Consider the following 18,983-nt stretch of genomic DNA (forward strand, 5'->3'; position numbering starts at 1 on the left):
TCACAGAGGAATCAAGCAGTTATCTTCACAACAGCCTTATTTTACAATGTGTAGCAAAGCCTGCCACCCCATTTGGTATTTGGTACTCATAAAGAGGCTCAGGGACACATACTACCGGGATATTGAACAATATTAAAAAGCTCTCTACATTTAATTTTCGTTTTTTTCAAGGATTTTTTTCATGTCTTTTTTCAATTGTTTTATGATTGTTTATTATTATTATTATTATTATTATTATTATTATTATTATTATTATTATTATTATTATTATTATTATTATTATTATTATTATTATTATTATTATTATTATAAAAACAGGCTCTAGAGACACATACAGTATTACTGTTACCCTACATCAAAAATATTTTTCAAGTGATTTTTTTCAATTGTTTTTGTCACGCCCTGTGCGGGTTTGTGCGTGACAGTTTGTTTGGTTTCTGTATTGGACTTCCTCTTTTGCCTCGTTTGCCTTTGTTGCCATGGATACCCACACCTGTCCCTAATTTGTCCTTGTATTTAGTTCAGGTGTGTGCATCTCCCCTTTGTGGGATCATTGTTAGTTTGTCTGTCAGCAGTTGAGTTGCTTTTTCTGCCGCTGCTATTATAGCAAAAAATAAATATTATTTACCTGCTATTGGTCCTGCTCTCTGGGGTCGCACCGCAACATCGACATGCCGCGCCGTGACAGTTTTATTTTTATTTAAGTTTGCATAAAAAAACAATAATCGCATATCTTTATTCTTATTCTTATAACAGACAATTATATAAATATAAAAGACTTGACATACAAAATGTCTATTTTTTACGTCATTAATTTTTTAATTAATTTTGTAATAAAACTTTGGGAAAAAAAATGCATGTCTTATAGATTATTACATAATAACAGGTTCTAGAGGCACGTGTTTCAATAGTTTCATTTTGTAACTTGACAACAGCGACCTCTAGCGTAGAGGCATCATATGAGTTCTATATGCACGTGCGGATGGCGAGCCTCACCCGGATACCCGCAAATATTTTGAACCCAAACTTCATAATAAAAAAATATATGATAATAACGTCGTCCTCATAATTATTTCTGAATCTAACTTTCATTTTCGTGAGTCACAACAGCGACCTCTGGAGGCATCGAGGCGATGTACATATTCTTGCTAGTGAAGTTTACCCCAACCTACGCTAGCTAACCCAAGCAGATGTTAACAAGCAGAAATGTGATGCAGTAATGGTTTATACGTCCTGATTTTTAATCAATCAATCAGTTAATCAGTCAATCAATCAATCAAATACTGGCTGGTTTATGCTCAAATGCATCTCTTTAGTGACGTCGTTGTCAGTTGTGACAGCTAACGTCACTTCCTGTTACAAAATGTCGCCTATTAAGACTAATGTCCGTCGAACAAAGTCATGAACAAAGTCGTGTATATTGTGTTTATAGGTGAAAAATACCTGACAAGGATGTCTCGAATGAGACTTACCGTCTGTTAGCAACACTTCTTTGGTTCCATGTTGTCCAGTTGGCCTTCATTCTGTTGTCACCAGCTGCAGATGATTAACAGCTGTAAAGGCTCGGCTAGAGTCTGCCCCCTGCTGGGAATCCTTGGGAATGCAGGTAAGTGCAGCTGTCATTACAAGCGTTGCGCCACTAGATGGCGTGACATGGTTACAAAAGGAGGTCAAATCTCATAACTGCTTGACTAATGTTTTTAAAAGACAACTGTATGCATTTTAATGTTACTTTTGCACATAACTGTACGTTCATTATTTCCTGTAATAAATATCACAGTTATGAGGAATATCACACCACACATAGACGAACATTTGGAATACATTACGTTAGTGTGCTTCCAATTAGGAGTCATTAGGTGCTATATATCCTCGGGAATGGCTCTTCCAGTGTATGACAGGGCTATCGGCTAATGGAGCCATTGAAAAAAGGCTGGTCAAAGCTCCTGCTGCTTTTTTGTGCTGCTTTATAATGAGACCACTTTTAAGTGGATGGCTTGGACTTTTTATCCCCCCCCCCCCCCCCCCTCCTGAGTAAATGCCTCCCTGTGTGCGCTTGGAAATTTCACCTTGATGAAAAACAAGCCTTCAATAATGCAACAATATATATGAGAAAGCCTGACCTCAGGCATCGCTTTTTTATGCACACGCACAGCGGTGGGATGATTGGCAGGCGGGTTCTGGTGGCATGGAGTATGGAGATGTATGTCATCAAATGATCGACAGCTCACCCATCCCGCTGAGCCGTGATGATAGCCGATTCCAGGCCCAGCGGCCACTTCGACGGTATAATGTGTTTACACTAACAGCGGCCATTTGTCCCGACTTTATGAGCTGCTAAGATAGCCTCCCAGGGGATTTCACTTGTTTATTGGAAGTATGTGTCCTATATGCGGTCGTGGAACATTAGCTGCTAGCTTAAAATAGCTGCATTCTCGGCGTTTGAACATATGATGCGTTCATTGGACGCGTGGGAGAAGTCGCCGGGTGGCGGAAACAGTGACGCTAAACTGTCAACTCATTTGAAGTGCATTCTCACATAGGGTATAAAACCACATGGAATATAAGACGACCCCTCTTTTATAAGAAATACATTTAAAAACACAACCAAAGAAAAAAAGATGAGTTTTTTGTTTTCCAATGTTGTCTTATATTCGGGTCAATATTGGAAGTGTGCTTCCGCCATGATGCTGGAATTGAAGTGCTTTTAGTTCAAGTCCATTTAGCTTAAATGCTACATATAGCATGTGTGACTTATGCTACCATATGCTATGCTGCTGCATGTCTGACTTATTTATTATTATTATAAGACCAGTCTACAAAAAGATATTTTATTGTTAGAACAATATTATTTTTTATTTGTAAAATAAATATTATTATTAATATTAATATTTATTATATATTATTATCATTAATATTATTATATATTATTATTATTAACATTATTTATTATATATTATTATTAACATTATTTATTATCATTTATTATTAATATTATTATCATTCATATTATTTATTATTATTTATTATTATTATTAACATTTTATTTATTATTATATATTATTAGTAACATTATTTATTATATATTATTATTAATATTATTATTTATCATATATTATTATTATTACTATTTATGTTATTAATATTATTCATTATTTGTTATTATTGTTTTTTTTATGTCAGTGTGTATTATAGGACAATATATTTATTATTCCTATGATGAAAAAGCTCTAGGGACACAATATTAAAAACTCCATTTTCAACATTTTCTTATGATTATTAATTTTTTAAATAACCTGCACGTCTTGTGTATTTTCTGCTTCTTCCAGTGAGCAAGACAAAAGCCAGAAAACGAGAGCGCGGGTTTGTTTCTCTGCTTTATTGTTGACTTCCAAGGACACGGATGACGTGCCACCGTCTTCTCTTCGCCGTCAACATTTTGCTACCAACAGCAAATCACCAACGGCCTCCTCGGCCGCTCCACCGGTGAGGATTAAATATCGCTTTTATAATCACAACGTCGTAGGCGGCATCAGAAAATGATGTTTGTCAAAAGCTTAAAAAAAGGAATATTTACATCCAACACTCAAAAGGACGGTGATTTTGTCCGAAGACTTCAAATAAAAACGGATGCGCCCAAAACAATTCAAGTTGTCCAAACATGTGGATAGTATAGTATAGTGTAGTATAGTATAGTATAGTGTATGCATGTGTCCATCATACTGTAGGTATATACTGTAGTATAGTGTGTATGTTTATATGCTCCTCTAGAAAAAGCAAGTTTACTCTAGGAGTAAATACATTCTATTCTACAATCACTACATTCACAACTTTGTCTTCTCCTTCCTTCATCGGGACGCTGATGAACCTTCAACAGCAGCTTTGTATGCTAAAACATGCTTAACATGTGTGTGTGTGTGTGTGTGTGTCAAGCCCCCCCCCCCAAACACACACACTCCGAAAATGATATGATCCGCAGTTATTCTGGTCAACAGCGCAGGTGAAACGTGATCTGGGATCTATTCCGTATCTATTTCTGCTGGGCTTGCAGGGTCCCGACTACGCCATCTGGCTTCCCAACACCCAGCATGCATCTCTGTGGCACCACCTGCGTTCAACCTCCAGCAACGCTTACACATAACGCTATTTCACACCACCGTCGTTATTCTTATATACATTTTATAACTCATATCAAGGGGTGGCCAGAGTGCGGACCGGGGTTCGTTTGCGGCCCGCCGCTGCTTTTTTATTGGCCGCGGCACATTCTAAAAATATTCTTTAAAACCAACAGCAAGAATTTTACAAGAATAACATCACAATATGAAGAGGATAAAGCTGTAATCTGATTTTAAAAAGCCATCATTTTATGATTAAAAAATATCATTTTAGTAGCTGAAGTTGAAATATTAAAGACATTTAAAGATTTTTTTTAAGTTGTAATATAAAAAAACACAAAAACAAATAATGTTGGAATTTAAGAAAATTAGATTGAGTCAAAAATTACTACATGATGGGAATAAAGTCAGAATATTATGGGAAGAAAAGTCCCTAAAGTAAATTTAAATTAAAAAAACACAACAGAAATTGAAAAAAGGCTCTAATCTTACAAAAATAAAGTCAAAATATTTCTTTAAATGTCACAATTATATGAAAATAAACTTGAAATATTATGATGTAATTGCAGTACCATTTAATTTTTTTAAGTTGTACAAACAAAACAAAATAAAGTTGTCATTTTGGGGTGGAAAAAGTTATAATAGTATGGGAATTAAGTCATAATATTATCAGAAGAAAATCCCCGAAAAGAATATTGAAGTAGTTGAAAAATGACAAAAAAAAAAACCTAGAACAGAAATAAAACATCTGTCAAAATATCAAAAGAAAAAAGTTCTTTCATTCTATTATGAAAAAAGCCGCAATTTTAGGGAAATAAACATGTAAAATTATGAGGAAAAAATAATATGACTCGAAACAAAAAGTTACAATATTATGGGAAATAAGTGAAAATATTATGGGAATAAAATCGTAATATTAAAATAATAAAAAAAAAAAAGCAACAGCAATTATATATATTATAATAAATATTATATATATATATATAGAAATCTGACATATACTGTTTTCTCTCATCTTCATGCCAAAAGTTGCATATTAGCGTGTGATCGCTCGCCCTGAGTGTGACGTGTGGTTCCTTTGTGCTTTTTTATTTATCTCCTCTGTGTCTTTATGTTGATGAAATTCCAACAAAAAACAAGGAAAACTGGCATCCGCAAACCAGAAACTTGGCCAACCTGCGCTCTTCTAGCATAATTCTACTAAATGTCATATTTCAGCGCTCACCGCTAGCCAGCACTCAGCATGTTTTGGGGGATTTGTTTGTTCCAAAAAGTCCAACAAAAACCGAAACCTACAAAAACTAGCTAATTTTTCCGACAAGAAAATATATTTTACAGAAAATAATTTCAGCTTTATGTGCAGACAACAAGGTGACATAATGCTAATGAGGAATGAGCGGAATTTATTAGTGTTCCTCCTTGTCTGCATCAAGTTGAAGAAACTAGGATGTGACCAAGCGGACCTGCTGATTGGTCCAAATCAAACATCATGACATGAGGAGAACCAGCGTATAGAGGGGGAGGAGCCACCTGCTGTGGCCCAGCATGGTGCACTGTATTCGGGCACACGCTTCGAGCAGCCGGTGTGCCGCTACGGAGGTCTCTGGCAAACATTCAATTATCAGAGCTATTTTTCATGGAATTCTTCATGGGAATTATCGGTACAATGGATGATTATCGGATTAAAGTTTTGATTATTATCTATGAGGAGTGACTGTCTACCGGCCTAAACGAATGCAGTCCTTGGTAGAGCATGTCCAATACCGCCCTCTACTGGTGGGAACCCTAAATACACGACACTGATGAAATGTTGAGCTTCCTGCTGTGATAGTTGGGAATTCATTCATTCATTCATTTTCTACCGCTTTTTCGCGGGGGTGCTGGAGCCTATCCCAGCTGTCTTGGGGGCGAGAGGCGGGGTCCACCCTGGACTGGTGGCCAGCCAATCACAGGGCACATATAGACAAACAACCATTCACACTCACATTCATACCTATGGACAATTTGGAGTCGCCAATTAACCTAGCATGTTTTTGGAATGTGGGAGGAAACCGGAATATCCGGAGAAAACCCATGCATGCACAGGGAGAACATGCAAACTCCACACAGAGATGGCCGAGGGTGGAATTGAACCCTAGTCTCCTAGCTGTGAGGTCTGCATGCTAACCACTCGACCGCCGTGTCACATAGTTGGGAATAATAATAATTTTTGGGAACTGGATGATGAAGGAAGTGGAGTGCAGTACTTGGCTGCAAGCAGCGGGGGCGCTGTGGCTCCAGCCAGGCTACCAGCGCAGCATGAAACCTCCTTCTGCTTCCTTCAATATTTTCCAGCCTTAGCATCACGCCGATTTCACCACTTGTCCTCTCGGGGGCAGACGCACGGGTAAACTCTCTCTGTGGGTGTGGGGGGCGGGTGGCCAGGGTGACTGGAAATGTGAAGGTCTTCCTCGTTAATAAAAATCTGGCCATCTGGAGAGAGCACGGTGTGGGGGGGGGGGACTTCATTTTAAACACATTTCACTGACGGATGGCCACACTGAAGCGACAGAATGTTGTGATATCTTCTGAAGGGGGCGGGACTATAGACAGCACACTTAGATATACTTTAGAGTAGTCAGTGTACAGCCTGTATAGCACTGAAAACGAGTCAACACAACCTCGAGTTTTTTTTACTGTAAAACCGCCTCCAAGAACCGCGGCTCCCCCGATGCCGGCAGCACTCATGCAGCTCCAGCCCCTACAGTATCGTCCTGACACTTTGGTTATTACGTATGACTCCTTTTCAGTGGATAGTACATCTTATCCTACTGTGGACGCTGCACGCAGACTACTCTAAAGTGATGTCATGTCGTAAAAAAAAACAGCGGGAATAAAAAGATTTTCCAAAATAAAAGTACAGCAAAGACTACGCATTGTGTGTCAACATGCAGGTCGGGATGTTAGGAAGCCAGTTTTTGTACTTCATATACTGCAACCCCATATCAGGTACTGTAAGTCGTGCAATATTACACACACACACACACACACACACACACACACGCCTGTCACATCCCTGCCAGCCGTGAGGCGTTTGAAAAACGTGTGCTTTCTGACAGGAAGTGAGTGTGATTGGTAGAGTAAAAGGAAGGAAGGAGAGTCTTAAGAGTAGACATGAATAGTACTGTAGTAATATTAAAGATATACTGTATATATTTATATACTGTATATAGTATTTTCCTACATCTAGCTTGTGTGTTTATAGAAAACGGGAAGAAAGCTAAGTGATAGTATCATCCTAAAATAGAACAATAAGTTATCCTTTATAGTGTATTTACATAAGTACACGCTAGTGTGTAGTTATAGCAGTATATGTGTCATACGTACACACACACGTACAGTAGAGCTATATATCATAGAGATACAATCAAGACCTGCTATTGCAACGCCACGTGTAGGACATTCTTCCCAAGAGTGTATTGCTAGAAAAGAGCAGCCCCCAACCCCCCCATCCCCGTCCAGCTTGTCTCCCAAGTATTGCTTTTGTGTACGCACCCCCCCCTTGTGTAGCAAGCGCCATCTTGGCGTAAGAATCAGTCATAGAAGAAGAGGGCAGCAGCAAGAAGAGAAAGGCAAAAGAACAAAAAAAGACAAAGACAAGGGGAGGTGGTTTCATTTCAGGTTGGCGGGGGGGTCGGTTGTTCGGGTGTGGGGGGGTCCAAGAGAACCAAAAACCTCTAGAAGTCAGAGAAGAGATCCTGGGGGCCCAGATGGATGATGAACGGTGCGATGGTGCGCGGCTGGTAGAAGGGATTGTCGATGAAAAGACCTCCTGAAATGAAAAAAAAAAAAAACACAAGAGTGAGACCTCCTCACGCTTCTTGGCTGATCTGGAAGATTTTTCACGAGGGGATGGTGGCGGTGACATGAATAGGATGGAGAAATCAAAAGATAGCATACAAACGCATGACGACATTTCAACTGGAAGGACGAAAAAAAAACCACCAAGAAAAGCCTAAAGCCAGAAGGGGGTGCAGTGCTGGGCTGCCACCAGCAGAGGCGCTGTTGTCCAAGCATTTCCTGATTTCACTCTTACATGGATCTCATTAAAAAAATGAACATTTATACGATCTTTATAGCATTTACAGAAAGTCTGCAATCATTATGTCAACTAAATACATACACAAATACTACATACATTTAAGCACCCTTGTTGTATTATTGCTTAGAATACCTTTAACGCTAATTATTGGAATACAATATTAGTTTTGTAAGCTCACTGACCCTTGACCTGCATAGATAAGTGAAGCCAATCATGAGAAAGGGTATTTAAGGTGGCCGATTGCAAGTTGCATCTTCAAAACAACTGTCACATGACCAGAAAGCAAAGATTGTTCAACATCATGGTCTAGGGCAGGGGTCTCAAACTCAATTTATCTGGGGGCCACTGGAGCTAGGGTCTGGGCGAGACTGGGCCGCATCAGGTTTTCCAAAAAAAAAAAAAAAAAAAAATGCATTTATTAAAAACAGAAAAATGAATAAACTTTCTTTGGTTTCAATTTTCTACAAGAAAAGCTCTGATAAAACATTCCACTGTTCTCAAATATCTTAATTTTTATTTTTCTGCACAAAATAAGATGACAAATAAATAAACAAATCAAGAATAAAGAAAATCAATCAATAGTCACATTTATACTTTTTTAAATTTACAACATATTGCGCAACTGCAGGGTCTTGAGACACATGCTAACTCGCAAACTAGAGAGCTAGCGACCTAAACGGTAGCCTTCAAGTTATTTCCTTTAAACTTAAATAGCCAAAAACTTACCACTTCCACACGGATAGGGAGGATAACTATTAACAGTTATTTAACCTTTAACATGAACATTAATCAAACGTAATAATTTTTTCTGGGTACATGATACCATACAGCATCCATATCAAACTTGCGCGGGCCGCACTAACATTAAACTTTCATATCAAGGCGGGGGCCTCAAACTAGTGTCCTGTGGGCCACATTTGGCCCGTGGGCCGCGTGTTTGAGACCCCTGGTCTAGGGGAAGGATACAAAAGCTAAAAGCTTCCGGTCAGTATGAGCAGATTGTTGCCAACAGTCTTCAAGAATCAGTTGGCTGGATACTTCCACCAAGACAATGACCCTAATCACTGCTCCAATTCTACTAAGGCATTCATGCAGAGGAACAAGAACAACGTTGTGGAATGGCCATCTCAGTCCCCAGACCTAAATATGATTGGAAATCTGTGGTGTGATTTAAAGCGGGCTGTCCATGCTTGGAAACCATCAAACCTGACTCAACTGGAGATATTTTGGAAAATGGTCCCCAAAAGACCTTCAACCGGAATCAGAACCCTCATTGGAAGCTATAGGAAGCATTTATTTCTGATAGGAAGGAGGATCTACTAAATATTGATGTGTTTTTTCTGTTGGGGGGCCCAAATGTGTTGGTCTGCTATATGATATATTTACCTGGAATGGATGATCCCAACAACCAGTCATTTACTAAGGAACATCTGGAACATGATCAGGGGTGCCCAAACTTTTTCACAAGAAGATGAAATATCTAAATATTTAAAGTTTAAAAAACAAAAATTGTAGCACAATCTACTTTTTAAATATTGAAGGTATGAATTTCTATGACGTTTTCATTGATTTCAGGATACATTTTTATTGTATAAAAATAATAATATAAGACGCCACACGTATACTGTATACATTACTTCAGAAATCAGAGTCAGAAATCAAGTGTTTAGTATTGCTTCTCTTCAATAACAAACACATCAGATATTCCCACGTCTTTCCCTGCTTTATCCTGTAAATATCCATACTTTTATTGAAGGAAAAGTCGTTTGATGGCGCTATCTGCAGCTGTTAATCCAGCAGAGGGCGCTGCATCACAAGTCAATTCACCCAACATGTTCCAGCAGGAGCAAGGAATCATTGATTAAAAGAGGTCAAATACAGCACACGTCCACGTCCTGCACATATTTTTGGGTGGTCCTTGAACGCACCACGGCTGTGTGCTGTGACATTCATTCATTCATTCATTCATTCATCTTCTACCGCTTTTTCCTCACGAGGGTCGCGGGGGTGCTGGAGCCTATCCCAGCTGTCTTCGGGCGAGACGCGGGGTACACCCTGGACTGGTGGCCAGCCAATCACAGGGCACATATAGACAAACAACCATTCACACTCACATTCATACCTATGGACAATTTGGAGTCGCTAATTAACCTAGCATGTTTTTGGAATGTGGGAGGAAACCGGAGTACCCGGAGAAAACCCACACATGCACGGGAGAACATGCAAACTCCACACAGAGATGGCCGAGGGTGGAATTGAACCCTAGTCTCCTAGCTGTGCGGTCTGCGCGCTAACCACTCGTCCACCGTGCCGCCTGTGCTGTGACATTCTTGATGGATTCTAACTGGATTGGGTCGCCGATGAACGACGGCAATGGAAGAGAAAAGAGGAGGGTACTGGAGCTGCACTTTTATTGCAAATGCTGATCTGAAATTGAGGGAGAAGATCAGCATCCAGGTAAGAGGATGTGAAAAACGGACATCGTGCAGGCGTGGTAGGAGAGTATGGACGAGCGCTCGTTCAGCTGAGAGGAAATGCAAACACACACCAGGAAGACGGGCGCTTTTACAGCAAAGCAAATTTATTCCAACATGACGGCGATGATGATGATGATGATGATGATGATCCCACACAGAGAATGGCTTCGGAGCTCCTCCCGCCAAAGCAAACAGACTTGAAATAACAAATTCACAGTACAAATCCTTCAAGTTTGATCTGAAAAAGCCCCGCCGTATTCTTCACCGTAGCCATCAGCAAAATACAATCCAGCAAGAAATGGTCTCCCATCGAGTTAGCAAAAAGCCAACGTTTCCTGGCGCTAAAAGAAGTGGTAGTGCGGGACGGGGTAGCCGGGTACTTTCATGACGGGTAACAGAAGCATTCTCTTGGGCAAACCTGGAGAGGGAGACACCACAGACTTGGTCAAGGGAAGCCAGGAGTCGTCGTGCCGCACCTACGCCCCCCCACCAGCAGCAGCAGCAGCAGCAGCAGCAGCGTTAGTGGTTAGATGCAAGGTAGGCCAGCACCCTGAGAAAGCAGGAGACGGGAGGACAGACATCTTCCTCTTTAAGGTTTTCCTTGCCTCTGTCGCCAAAGGGCTTGCTGCTGATGCTTGACACTTCTTGTCAATTGGAGCTCGAGAAATGAAATCCACTTGAATAAAAAGGCAGCAAAAACCGGAACGGATTTAGTATTTATGCTGACGCGGCAGTTTCCAAAATCCAGCATGAGCCACGCAATCAGTGGCTGACATCGTACTTGTAGTCCTCAGGACGACAAGAAAGAAAAAAGGAAAGAAAAACAATGAAAAATACAAGAAAAAGAAAACAAAAAACAACTTAAGAATAAAAATATAAAAAATTTAAAAAATGAAGGGAAAATAGGAAAAAAAGACCAAAATAAAAGAAAAAATGGAAAATGAAAAAAAAAAACAGACCAAATATTAAAAAATAAATGAAATGGCAAAAAAGAAAGATGTTACAATAATATAACATAAAGGGCATAAAAGAAAAAATGGGATCTAAATTAAAGGAAAACAGAAAATAAAGAAAATATGGGAAAAAAATGAAAGGAAAAAGTGAAAGAAAATGAAATAAAAAATAAAATTTAAACATGAATAGAAAAACAAACAAAAAGAAAAAATGAAAGAAAAAGTGAAATAAAATAAAATAAAAATAAAATAATAAAATTAAATTTAAACATGAATAGAAAAACAGACAAAAAGAAAAAATGAAAGTAAAGGTGAAATAAAAAAATGAAAGAAAACATTTAAAAATGAAAAGAAAAACAGACAAAAGGAAAAAATGAAAGAAAAAGTGAAATAAAATACAATAAAAAAAATTAAATTAAATTTAAACATGAATAGAAAAACAAACAAAAAAAAAAAGGAAAGAAAAAGTGAAATAAAATAAAATAAAAATAAAATAATACAATTAAATTTAAACATGAATAGAAAAACAGACTAAAAGAAAAAATGAAAGAAAAGGTGAAATTTAAAAAATGAAAGAAAACATTTAAAAATGAAAAGAAAACAGACAAAAATAAATAGTAAGAGAAAGATGAAAAAAACAAAAAAAAAACAGGAAAAAATGGAAGGAAATGAAAGAAGAAGAAATAATCAACATAAAGGATAAAACGAATGTTCTTCAACGTTAAACGTTAAAAGTTAACGGCATAGCAGAGGCGTTTGTGGTCGGAGCTCACTTTCGCACCAGCACGCGACAACGGTGCGTTCAAGGGCCGCCGGACAACGTTCCACATCTCAACAATAAAAATGTATTGACCACCAAAAATCTAAATCAATGTGCAGGAATCCACTGTACTTGTAGCCAGAAATAGAATCGATGTCAGCAACAGCGCCTTCGCTGGCTGCAGCTGAGCACTGCACTCAATTCAGCAGCACATCTGCCTTTTGTCCCTAACTGTCATTCCTGGGATGAATGGAAGCCTAACAGAGAAGACATTCAGGACACTTTGCTTGAAGCACACACCAGCAACCGATCAATCAATCAACCGATGGACGGATCAATCAGACAAACATGAAGGAAGGATAAAGATGTGGTGAAAAGCCAGGAGAATAAAAGCAACTTCATGAGGCATCAGGATGATGGCGGTAGATGTGAGTGAGGAGGGCGTGGGCCAGGCGGATGGACAGACAGGCAGGAAGTGCAGTGAAAAGCAGGGAAACAAGCAAATGCAACATACCGTAAGCGGGAGCAGCAGCTGCGGCGGCGGCGGCGGCAGCAGCGGCAGGGCTGTAGCCGTACGGCGTCCCGAAACCTGCTGGAGAGGAGGTCAAAAGGTCACATGGGAAAACTCACAAACCACATGACGGCGAAAAAAATACCACCTCCGATATAACAACTCCCCAGAAACACGCCGGACCTGGAGAGTTAATCATGCAAACCAGAAGGTGGTGGCCTTCTCCACGGAGCTTGTCTTCCGGTCACTCACACACACGCATGCAGACACACAGACCCGCTCCAAATTTCAACATCTGATATATCTTATATATATGTTATATTTAAAATATTATATTATCTTATATATATTTTTATTATATTATTTCTTATTATTATATCTTATTAATATATATTATTGTATTATATATATTTTTAATATTATATTTTTTTATATATTTACAATCGAAAAATTCAATTATTAGATTTGCTCAAGAATTCTAAAGAATATCATATTATGATTAGTGGATTATTAAAAAGATTAATAATTATTAATAATTTGATTGATGAATGATTTGAATGATTAATAATACAAAATTCTCATTCCCAAAATCTGTATTTTTTTACCTTCATTCAATTTAATTTCAAATTAAATATTTTTTAAACTATTATTATTATTATTATTATTATTATTATTATTATTGTTATTATTATTATTATTATTATTATTATTATTATTATTATTATTATTATTATTACTGTTGCTGTTTATTTTATTGTTCAAGGTGGTTGTTATTATAGGGGACCTGTTATGCTCATTTTTCCACCTATAGAGCAGCTACACACAATAACCTGCACAAAAAGCTTTCTCGATCTTCCAGAATCTGCACCTATTCCAGCTGTATTTCCTTGGGTTTCTGCTTCCTGCCTAAACGGCTACACCCCCAAACTACTTCCTGACTGCTGCGAACGATGCCCCCTTTCTAATATAGCGGGGATAGGAGTTGATAATAAAGCTTAAAGCTACTGGCAGCTCATGATCTACTGGTTGGAGACCCCTGATGAACTCAAAGGGTAGGCACTGCCGGTGCTGCTCCACCTCGCCCACCCCAAGAGGAGCACTCATTGTCGGACACACTTTGTCAGAAGCACCACTGGTGCCGTGGAGCTCGGAAGCCCGACGTGAGGGTGACGTGTTTACTAAGTACAAACAATCCTTACAAACGTGGTCCTTACAACAACAGAGGAGCAGAGCGTTTATCTGGCCTACACCGCACGTCCATATAAGGTAACCCACCCCTCTGTGACATCACAAAGAGGCAGTTTTACCACGCCTTCTCAAATAGTATATTAGTAAATATTAAGTATAATATGTAATATTAAACGACGGTCGAGTGGTTTCACAGCTAGGAGACCAGGGTTCAATTCCACCCTCGGCCATCTCTGTGTGGAGTTTGCATGTTCTCCCCGTTCTCCCCGGGTTTTCTCCGGGTACTCCGGTTTCCTCCCACATTCCAAAAACATGCTAGGTTAATTGGCCACTCCAAATTGTCCATAGGTATGAATGTGAGTGTGAATGGTTGTTTGTCTATATGTGCCCTGTGATTGGCTGGCCACCAGTCCAGGGTGTACCCTGCCTCTCGCCCGAAGACAGCTGGGATAGGCTCCAGCACCCCCGTGACCCTCGTGAGGAAAAGCGGTAGAAAATGAATGAATGAATGAATATAATATTAAGTATATCAGTATATTAGTATATAAGTATATATATAAGTATATGTAAGTATATTAGTAAACTAATTGAGTACTAGTTAAGTATATTGGTAAACTATTGTAAAAAAAACTATGTCTATAGTATCGTAAACTATTGTAAAAAAACAACAACTAATCTTTCTCTTTTTAGAGCTTTTTTTCCTGTCACTCACACATCCGAGTCATGCAATGGTCTTATATTTGCCATCATTGACGACAAACGTGTCGCACTTCCTCCTACCTGTCGTCACGTATCCCGGCGCGGCGGCGCTGACGAAGGCTCCCCGTGCCAACGCGGCTCTTCCCCTTCCTCTGGCGACCTGGGCGGCCACCGCTGAGGCTGCTGCCGCCGCCGCCAACGCTCCTTTGGTCTGAGGAAACATACGGCACAGATTTAGCTTGGAGAATAAAGAGAGTGAATACCACGACACAACAAAGTTCTACTCCTCAACAGGATGAATATGTGTAAAAACGTGCACCACTAATGCTAGTTTCTTTCACACCACATGGTGGCGCTGTTATTCAACCCCATTGGACTTGGAATTCCTCCCACTGTAACTTGGAGGTGTTTCAACAAATCACCACCAAATTTGGTACGTATCTTCAGAGAACCAACGAGCTCATGTGTTCCAAGTTTGAGTGAGATTGGTTGAGAAACACACCACATGAAAGAAAAAAAGAATGAAAATATATTTAAAAAGAAACCATTGAAAAAAAATGAAAAAAGTAAGAAATTAAAAATAGAAAAAAATCTAAGTCAAAGGTAAAAATGCTAAAATAAAAAAATTAAAAGAATTGAAAAAAATAATAAAAAAAAAAAAATAAAAAATTAAAAAAATTAAAAAGTTTGAATAAAATGAAAAAAAGCTTACATTTTATAAAAAATAAAACCATTACTGCCCTGCCTGTGCTATTTTTGTCACCCGAACACACCACATGTTGCGCTGTTATTCATCCCCATTAGTTGGACTTGTAATTTCTCACACAGCTGTTCTAAACACCCATTCTAACTTGGGGGTGTTTAGTCAAATCACCACCAAATTTGGTACACACCTTTAGGGAACCGACAAGTTCATGTTTGCCAAATTTAAGCAAGATTGATTGAAAAACATGGCCGCCATCTCAGCAACTCATTGCTTTGTTTGGACTGCAGAGAGGAAAACGTCGTCCTGACCTGAGGCAGCAGCTTCTTCTTCTTGTTGGCGGCGGCATTGGGACCCGAGAAGAGTTTTTCCAGGGCGGCCAGGGCGGCGCTGGCCTTTGCTACCTTTTTGTTGGGGCCGGCCCCCCGAAACTTCTGCCCGTCCACTTCCACCTGGTACACACACACACACACACACACACACATAATAAGATAATTAGCGGTGTCATTTTTTTTCCTGTCAAAAGTAATTATCAGCCAACAATGGCGGTGGGATAAAAAGCGTGTGTTCGGCGGCCAGGCAGCAGTGTGCTTGAACAGGCCGACTTTGTTAGCGCTGCCTGCTGTCAAACGGGCTCGCTAATCACTCAGCGGAGCGACGGAGCGGCGAGGCACGTCGGATAACAGCACGCCTCGCAGGCTGAGCTCCATGAACTAACTTGACTGATTGGCCGCACCACGGAGCACTTTGTGTGTGTGTGTGCGTGTGTGTGTGTGTGTAGATTCACATGGCACTGGAAGTACAAACTAGGAAATATTGTGTATTACTTATTAGATTGTGTATTGCTTCTACCTCCATAACGAAGCGCTTATCGTGGCTGCCGCCGCTTTCCGAGATGAGCTCATACTTGAGGCCTCGTCGCTTCTCGTTCAGCTCCATGACCGGGTTCTTCCCGCTCGCCGTCAGTATGGGACCCTGAGTTCGCACCTGGAAACGGAGAAGGTAGAATATCATTTTAGTTGAAAACTAGTCTGAGATATATTCTTTTTATATTTCTTCTTTTATTGACAAGATGTCATTTTTGGGCATTTTTAGGTACACCTAAAATTCTAGGTACACCGAATTCACCTGAAAATATCCAAACACAAAACAAAGTAGGGATGTTCCCATCAGGGTTTTATGCTGCCGATACCGATAATCCATGAGCGAAATCGACCGATACCGATCACGTTCATGTTTAAGCTTACTGGGCAGCAGGACCAGAGAAGTGGCGAGACTGACCCAACACAGAGTCAGAACTGGTTGCAGAGGGGCACATGCCTCATTTGTACCCCGCCGGAGCCCCGCACACAACCAAAGTTCCTCCTGCACCAAAAGTACTACTAGTGTCTGCAAATTAGGGCTGTCAATCGATTGAAATATTTCATTATGATTCATCGCATTTTTGGCCATAGTTAACTCACAATTAACTGCATTTAATCACAAGTTTATAATAAGTAGGGAAATCTCTTTGTCGTAAACAATTCAATGTGCAACTACAATGATAATTACATCAAATTTGATGTAAAAGGATATCAATTTGGAAATATGGGCCATTATTTTAAACAATACAGTCAGCAAATATATTTTTATATTACAATTTTTCTGTATTATTAGCATATTAGCTCTTAAACCCGCCCACAAACGTTCAGCAAATTCAAAATGTGAGCGAGTGAGACCTCTCACACTAACATGTTTTTGTTTATTTGTGCTCAAAATAACATTATTTATTGTTTATTCATGATACAGGTTTTAAATTAAATAAATGTTTATGAGTTGTTTATGTTTATGTAAAAAGCCTATTTAGGAACATTCAGAAAGGATTATTATTCAAGATTTGCCTCAATGCACCTTTCCTTCATGAAATGTACAAATGAAAATACCTAAAATAGGGCAATAGTCATAAAATATTTCATCCATATTGCTAAATCAATTGCTAACTCAATGTCATTTCTCTTTTAAAACACATTAAAATACATAGAACTTCATCTTTATATTACAGTAAATATTATTTTATTACAATACTGGAACTATTCATTAGAAAAATCCCCAGTTTTCATTTTGAATAAATAAAAAAAAAATTGAAATAAGTCTTACTGACACTTTCTACAACAAGCAAACAAAATTAGGCATGGTCTTCCATTTGGGGTTTGGGGTGCATCCTTGAGTCTGCAATTTCAACATCCGGTTTAAATTAAAAATCCAATTTGAGAAATTATCAATTATTATCAATATTCACCCAATTATGAGAAGAATATTTTTAATCTTTTTTATTTCAAGGAAAAAATATAAACCTTAAAACTGACAATTTAATTTAATTTAATTTAATTTAATTTAATTTAATTTAATTTAATTTAATTTAATTTAATTAAAAATGTAAAAAAATGAATAAAATGTGAAATATGCCTTACTGACAATTTGCATGAGAAACATTGAAAAAGATGTGCTCCAATTTGGGGGCTGATTGAGTTATTTATGATTTGTATTCTATGTATTTCTATGTATTGTAGTAACCAGTATTTGTCCCAAAGATGGATGTTGAAAAGGAAGTACTTTCCAAAGCAGTACTTTGGAAAAGAAGCGGAATCCTGCGTGTGACCTCGTGTTCTTCAAAGTAAGAAGAGAAAACATCAAAAGATGACGTGGGTTCCAGAGAACTTCTGGTTCTGGGCGTTCACCTCCAGCGTGTTGGAGCTGTCTGAGGAGTGTGTGGCGTTATTGCTGGTGTGCGAGGACGTCTCGCTCTTGCCCTCGCCGTCCGACTTCTCGTCCGAGCTCATGGGGTCCAGGTCGGAGTCAAACCCAGTCGGGTAACCCATAGCTTGGAGGACCTGCGGGGGTGGAGAGGAGGAACAACTCAACAATAAGATGATAGATGATGGCTGATGAACGGATCAGGCACGGATGGAAGGAGAAAAAGGAAGAATAGAAACGGCGGAGAAGTAGAAGGAGCCTTTTATGGGAATGAGGAGATAGCGGATTATCCCCACCCCTTTCGGAATGACATGGCTGGCACCCCCACACACACACGTTCTTACCTTAACAGCCACGTGGAGCTTGGCTGTCTTCTTGGAGGACCCCGATGCTTCATAGACGGTCCCGTCCAGGTCCACGGACATGGTGAAGACGGGAGCGTGGACCGGGCCCGACTGGGACAGCAGGCGATATTGCAGACCTGGACGGATCTGGTTCAAGCGCATGAGGGCGTTCATTGGCTGGTTGGAGTCTATGGCTTTGCTGTCTAGAACTGAGAAGATGAGACCCCTTTACTCCATCATCATCATCATTATCATCATCACCAGGGAGGTTTTCCATGATCAATAGAGACGCCTAAAAATAAAATGCTGGTTCATCTTCTCCTTGAGGGAAGACGGAGATGGGGGTTGTAAGGGCGGCCTGGTAAAACGCTGGTAATCGATACCATTGATCAGCATGCAAGGGGTGGACGCAGGGTACA

The 18,983-nt window shown here is 39.3% G+C and overlaps 1 protein-coding gene across 5 annotated transcripts in view; it reads right to left on the reverse strand.

The window, feature by feature from the left end:
- Positions 1-3,364: 3,364 nt before the first annotated feature.
- strbp (spermatid perinuclear RNA binding protein) overlaps positions 3,365-18,983 on the reverse strand; it is a 104,507-nt gene continuing 88,888 nt past the window's right edge. For 2 of the 5 annotated variants that reach the window (XM_058057906.2, XM_058057903.2), the window contains 7 exons: positions 18,565-18,773; positions 18,205-18,357; positions 16,340-16,474; positions 15,799-15,939; positions 14,866-14,995; positions 12,901-12,978; positions 3,365-7,926 (listed from right to left, as the gene is read on the reverse strand). In XM_058057906.2, coding sequence (XP_057913889.2) covers positions 7,832-7,926; positions 12,901-12,978; positions 14,866-14,995; positions 15,799-15,939; positions 16,340-16,474; positions 18,205-18,357; positions 18,565-18,773 — 941 coding nt within the window. In that variant the 3' untranslated portion in view covers positions 3,365-7,831. Of the gene's footprint in view, positions 7,927-10,578; positions 11,092-12,900; positions 12,979-14,865; positions 14,996-15,798; positions 15,940-16,339; positions 16,475-18,204; positions 18,358-18,564; positions 18,774-18,983 lie in introns of those variants that run through there. The other 3 variants (XM_058057901.2, XM_058057905.2, XM_058057904.2) reach the window with 3 other exon arrangements.

This window comes from Doryrhamphus excisus, linkage group LG19, assembly GCF_037039965.1.
Source record: "Doryrhamphus excisus strain RoL-2023G ecotype Guam linkage group LG19, RoL_Dexc_Guam_v1.1, whole genome shotgun sequence".
In the NCBI taxonomy this organism is placed as follows: domain Eukaryota; kingdom Metazoa; phylum Chordata; class Actinopteri; order Syngnathiformes; family Syngnathidae; genus Doryrhamphus; species Doryrhamphus excisus.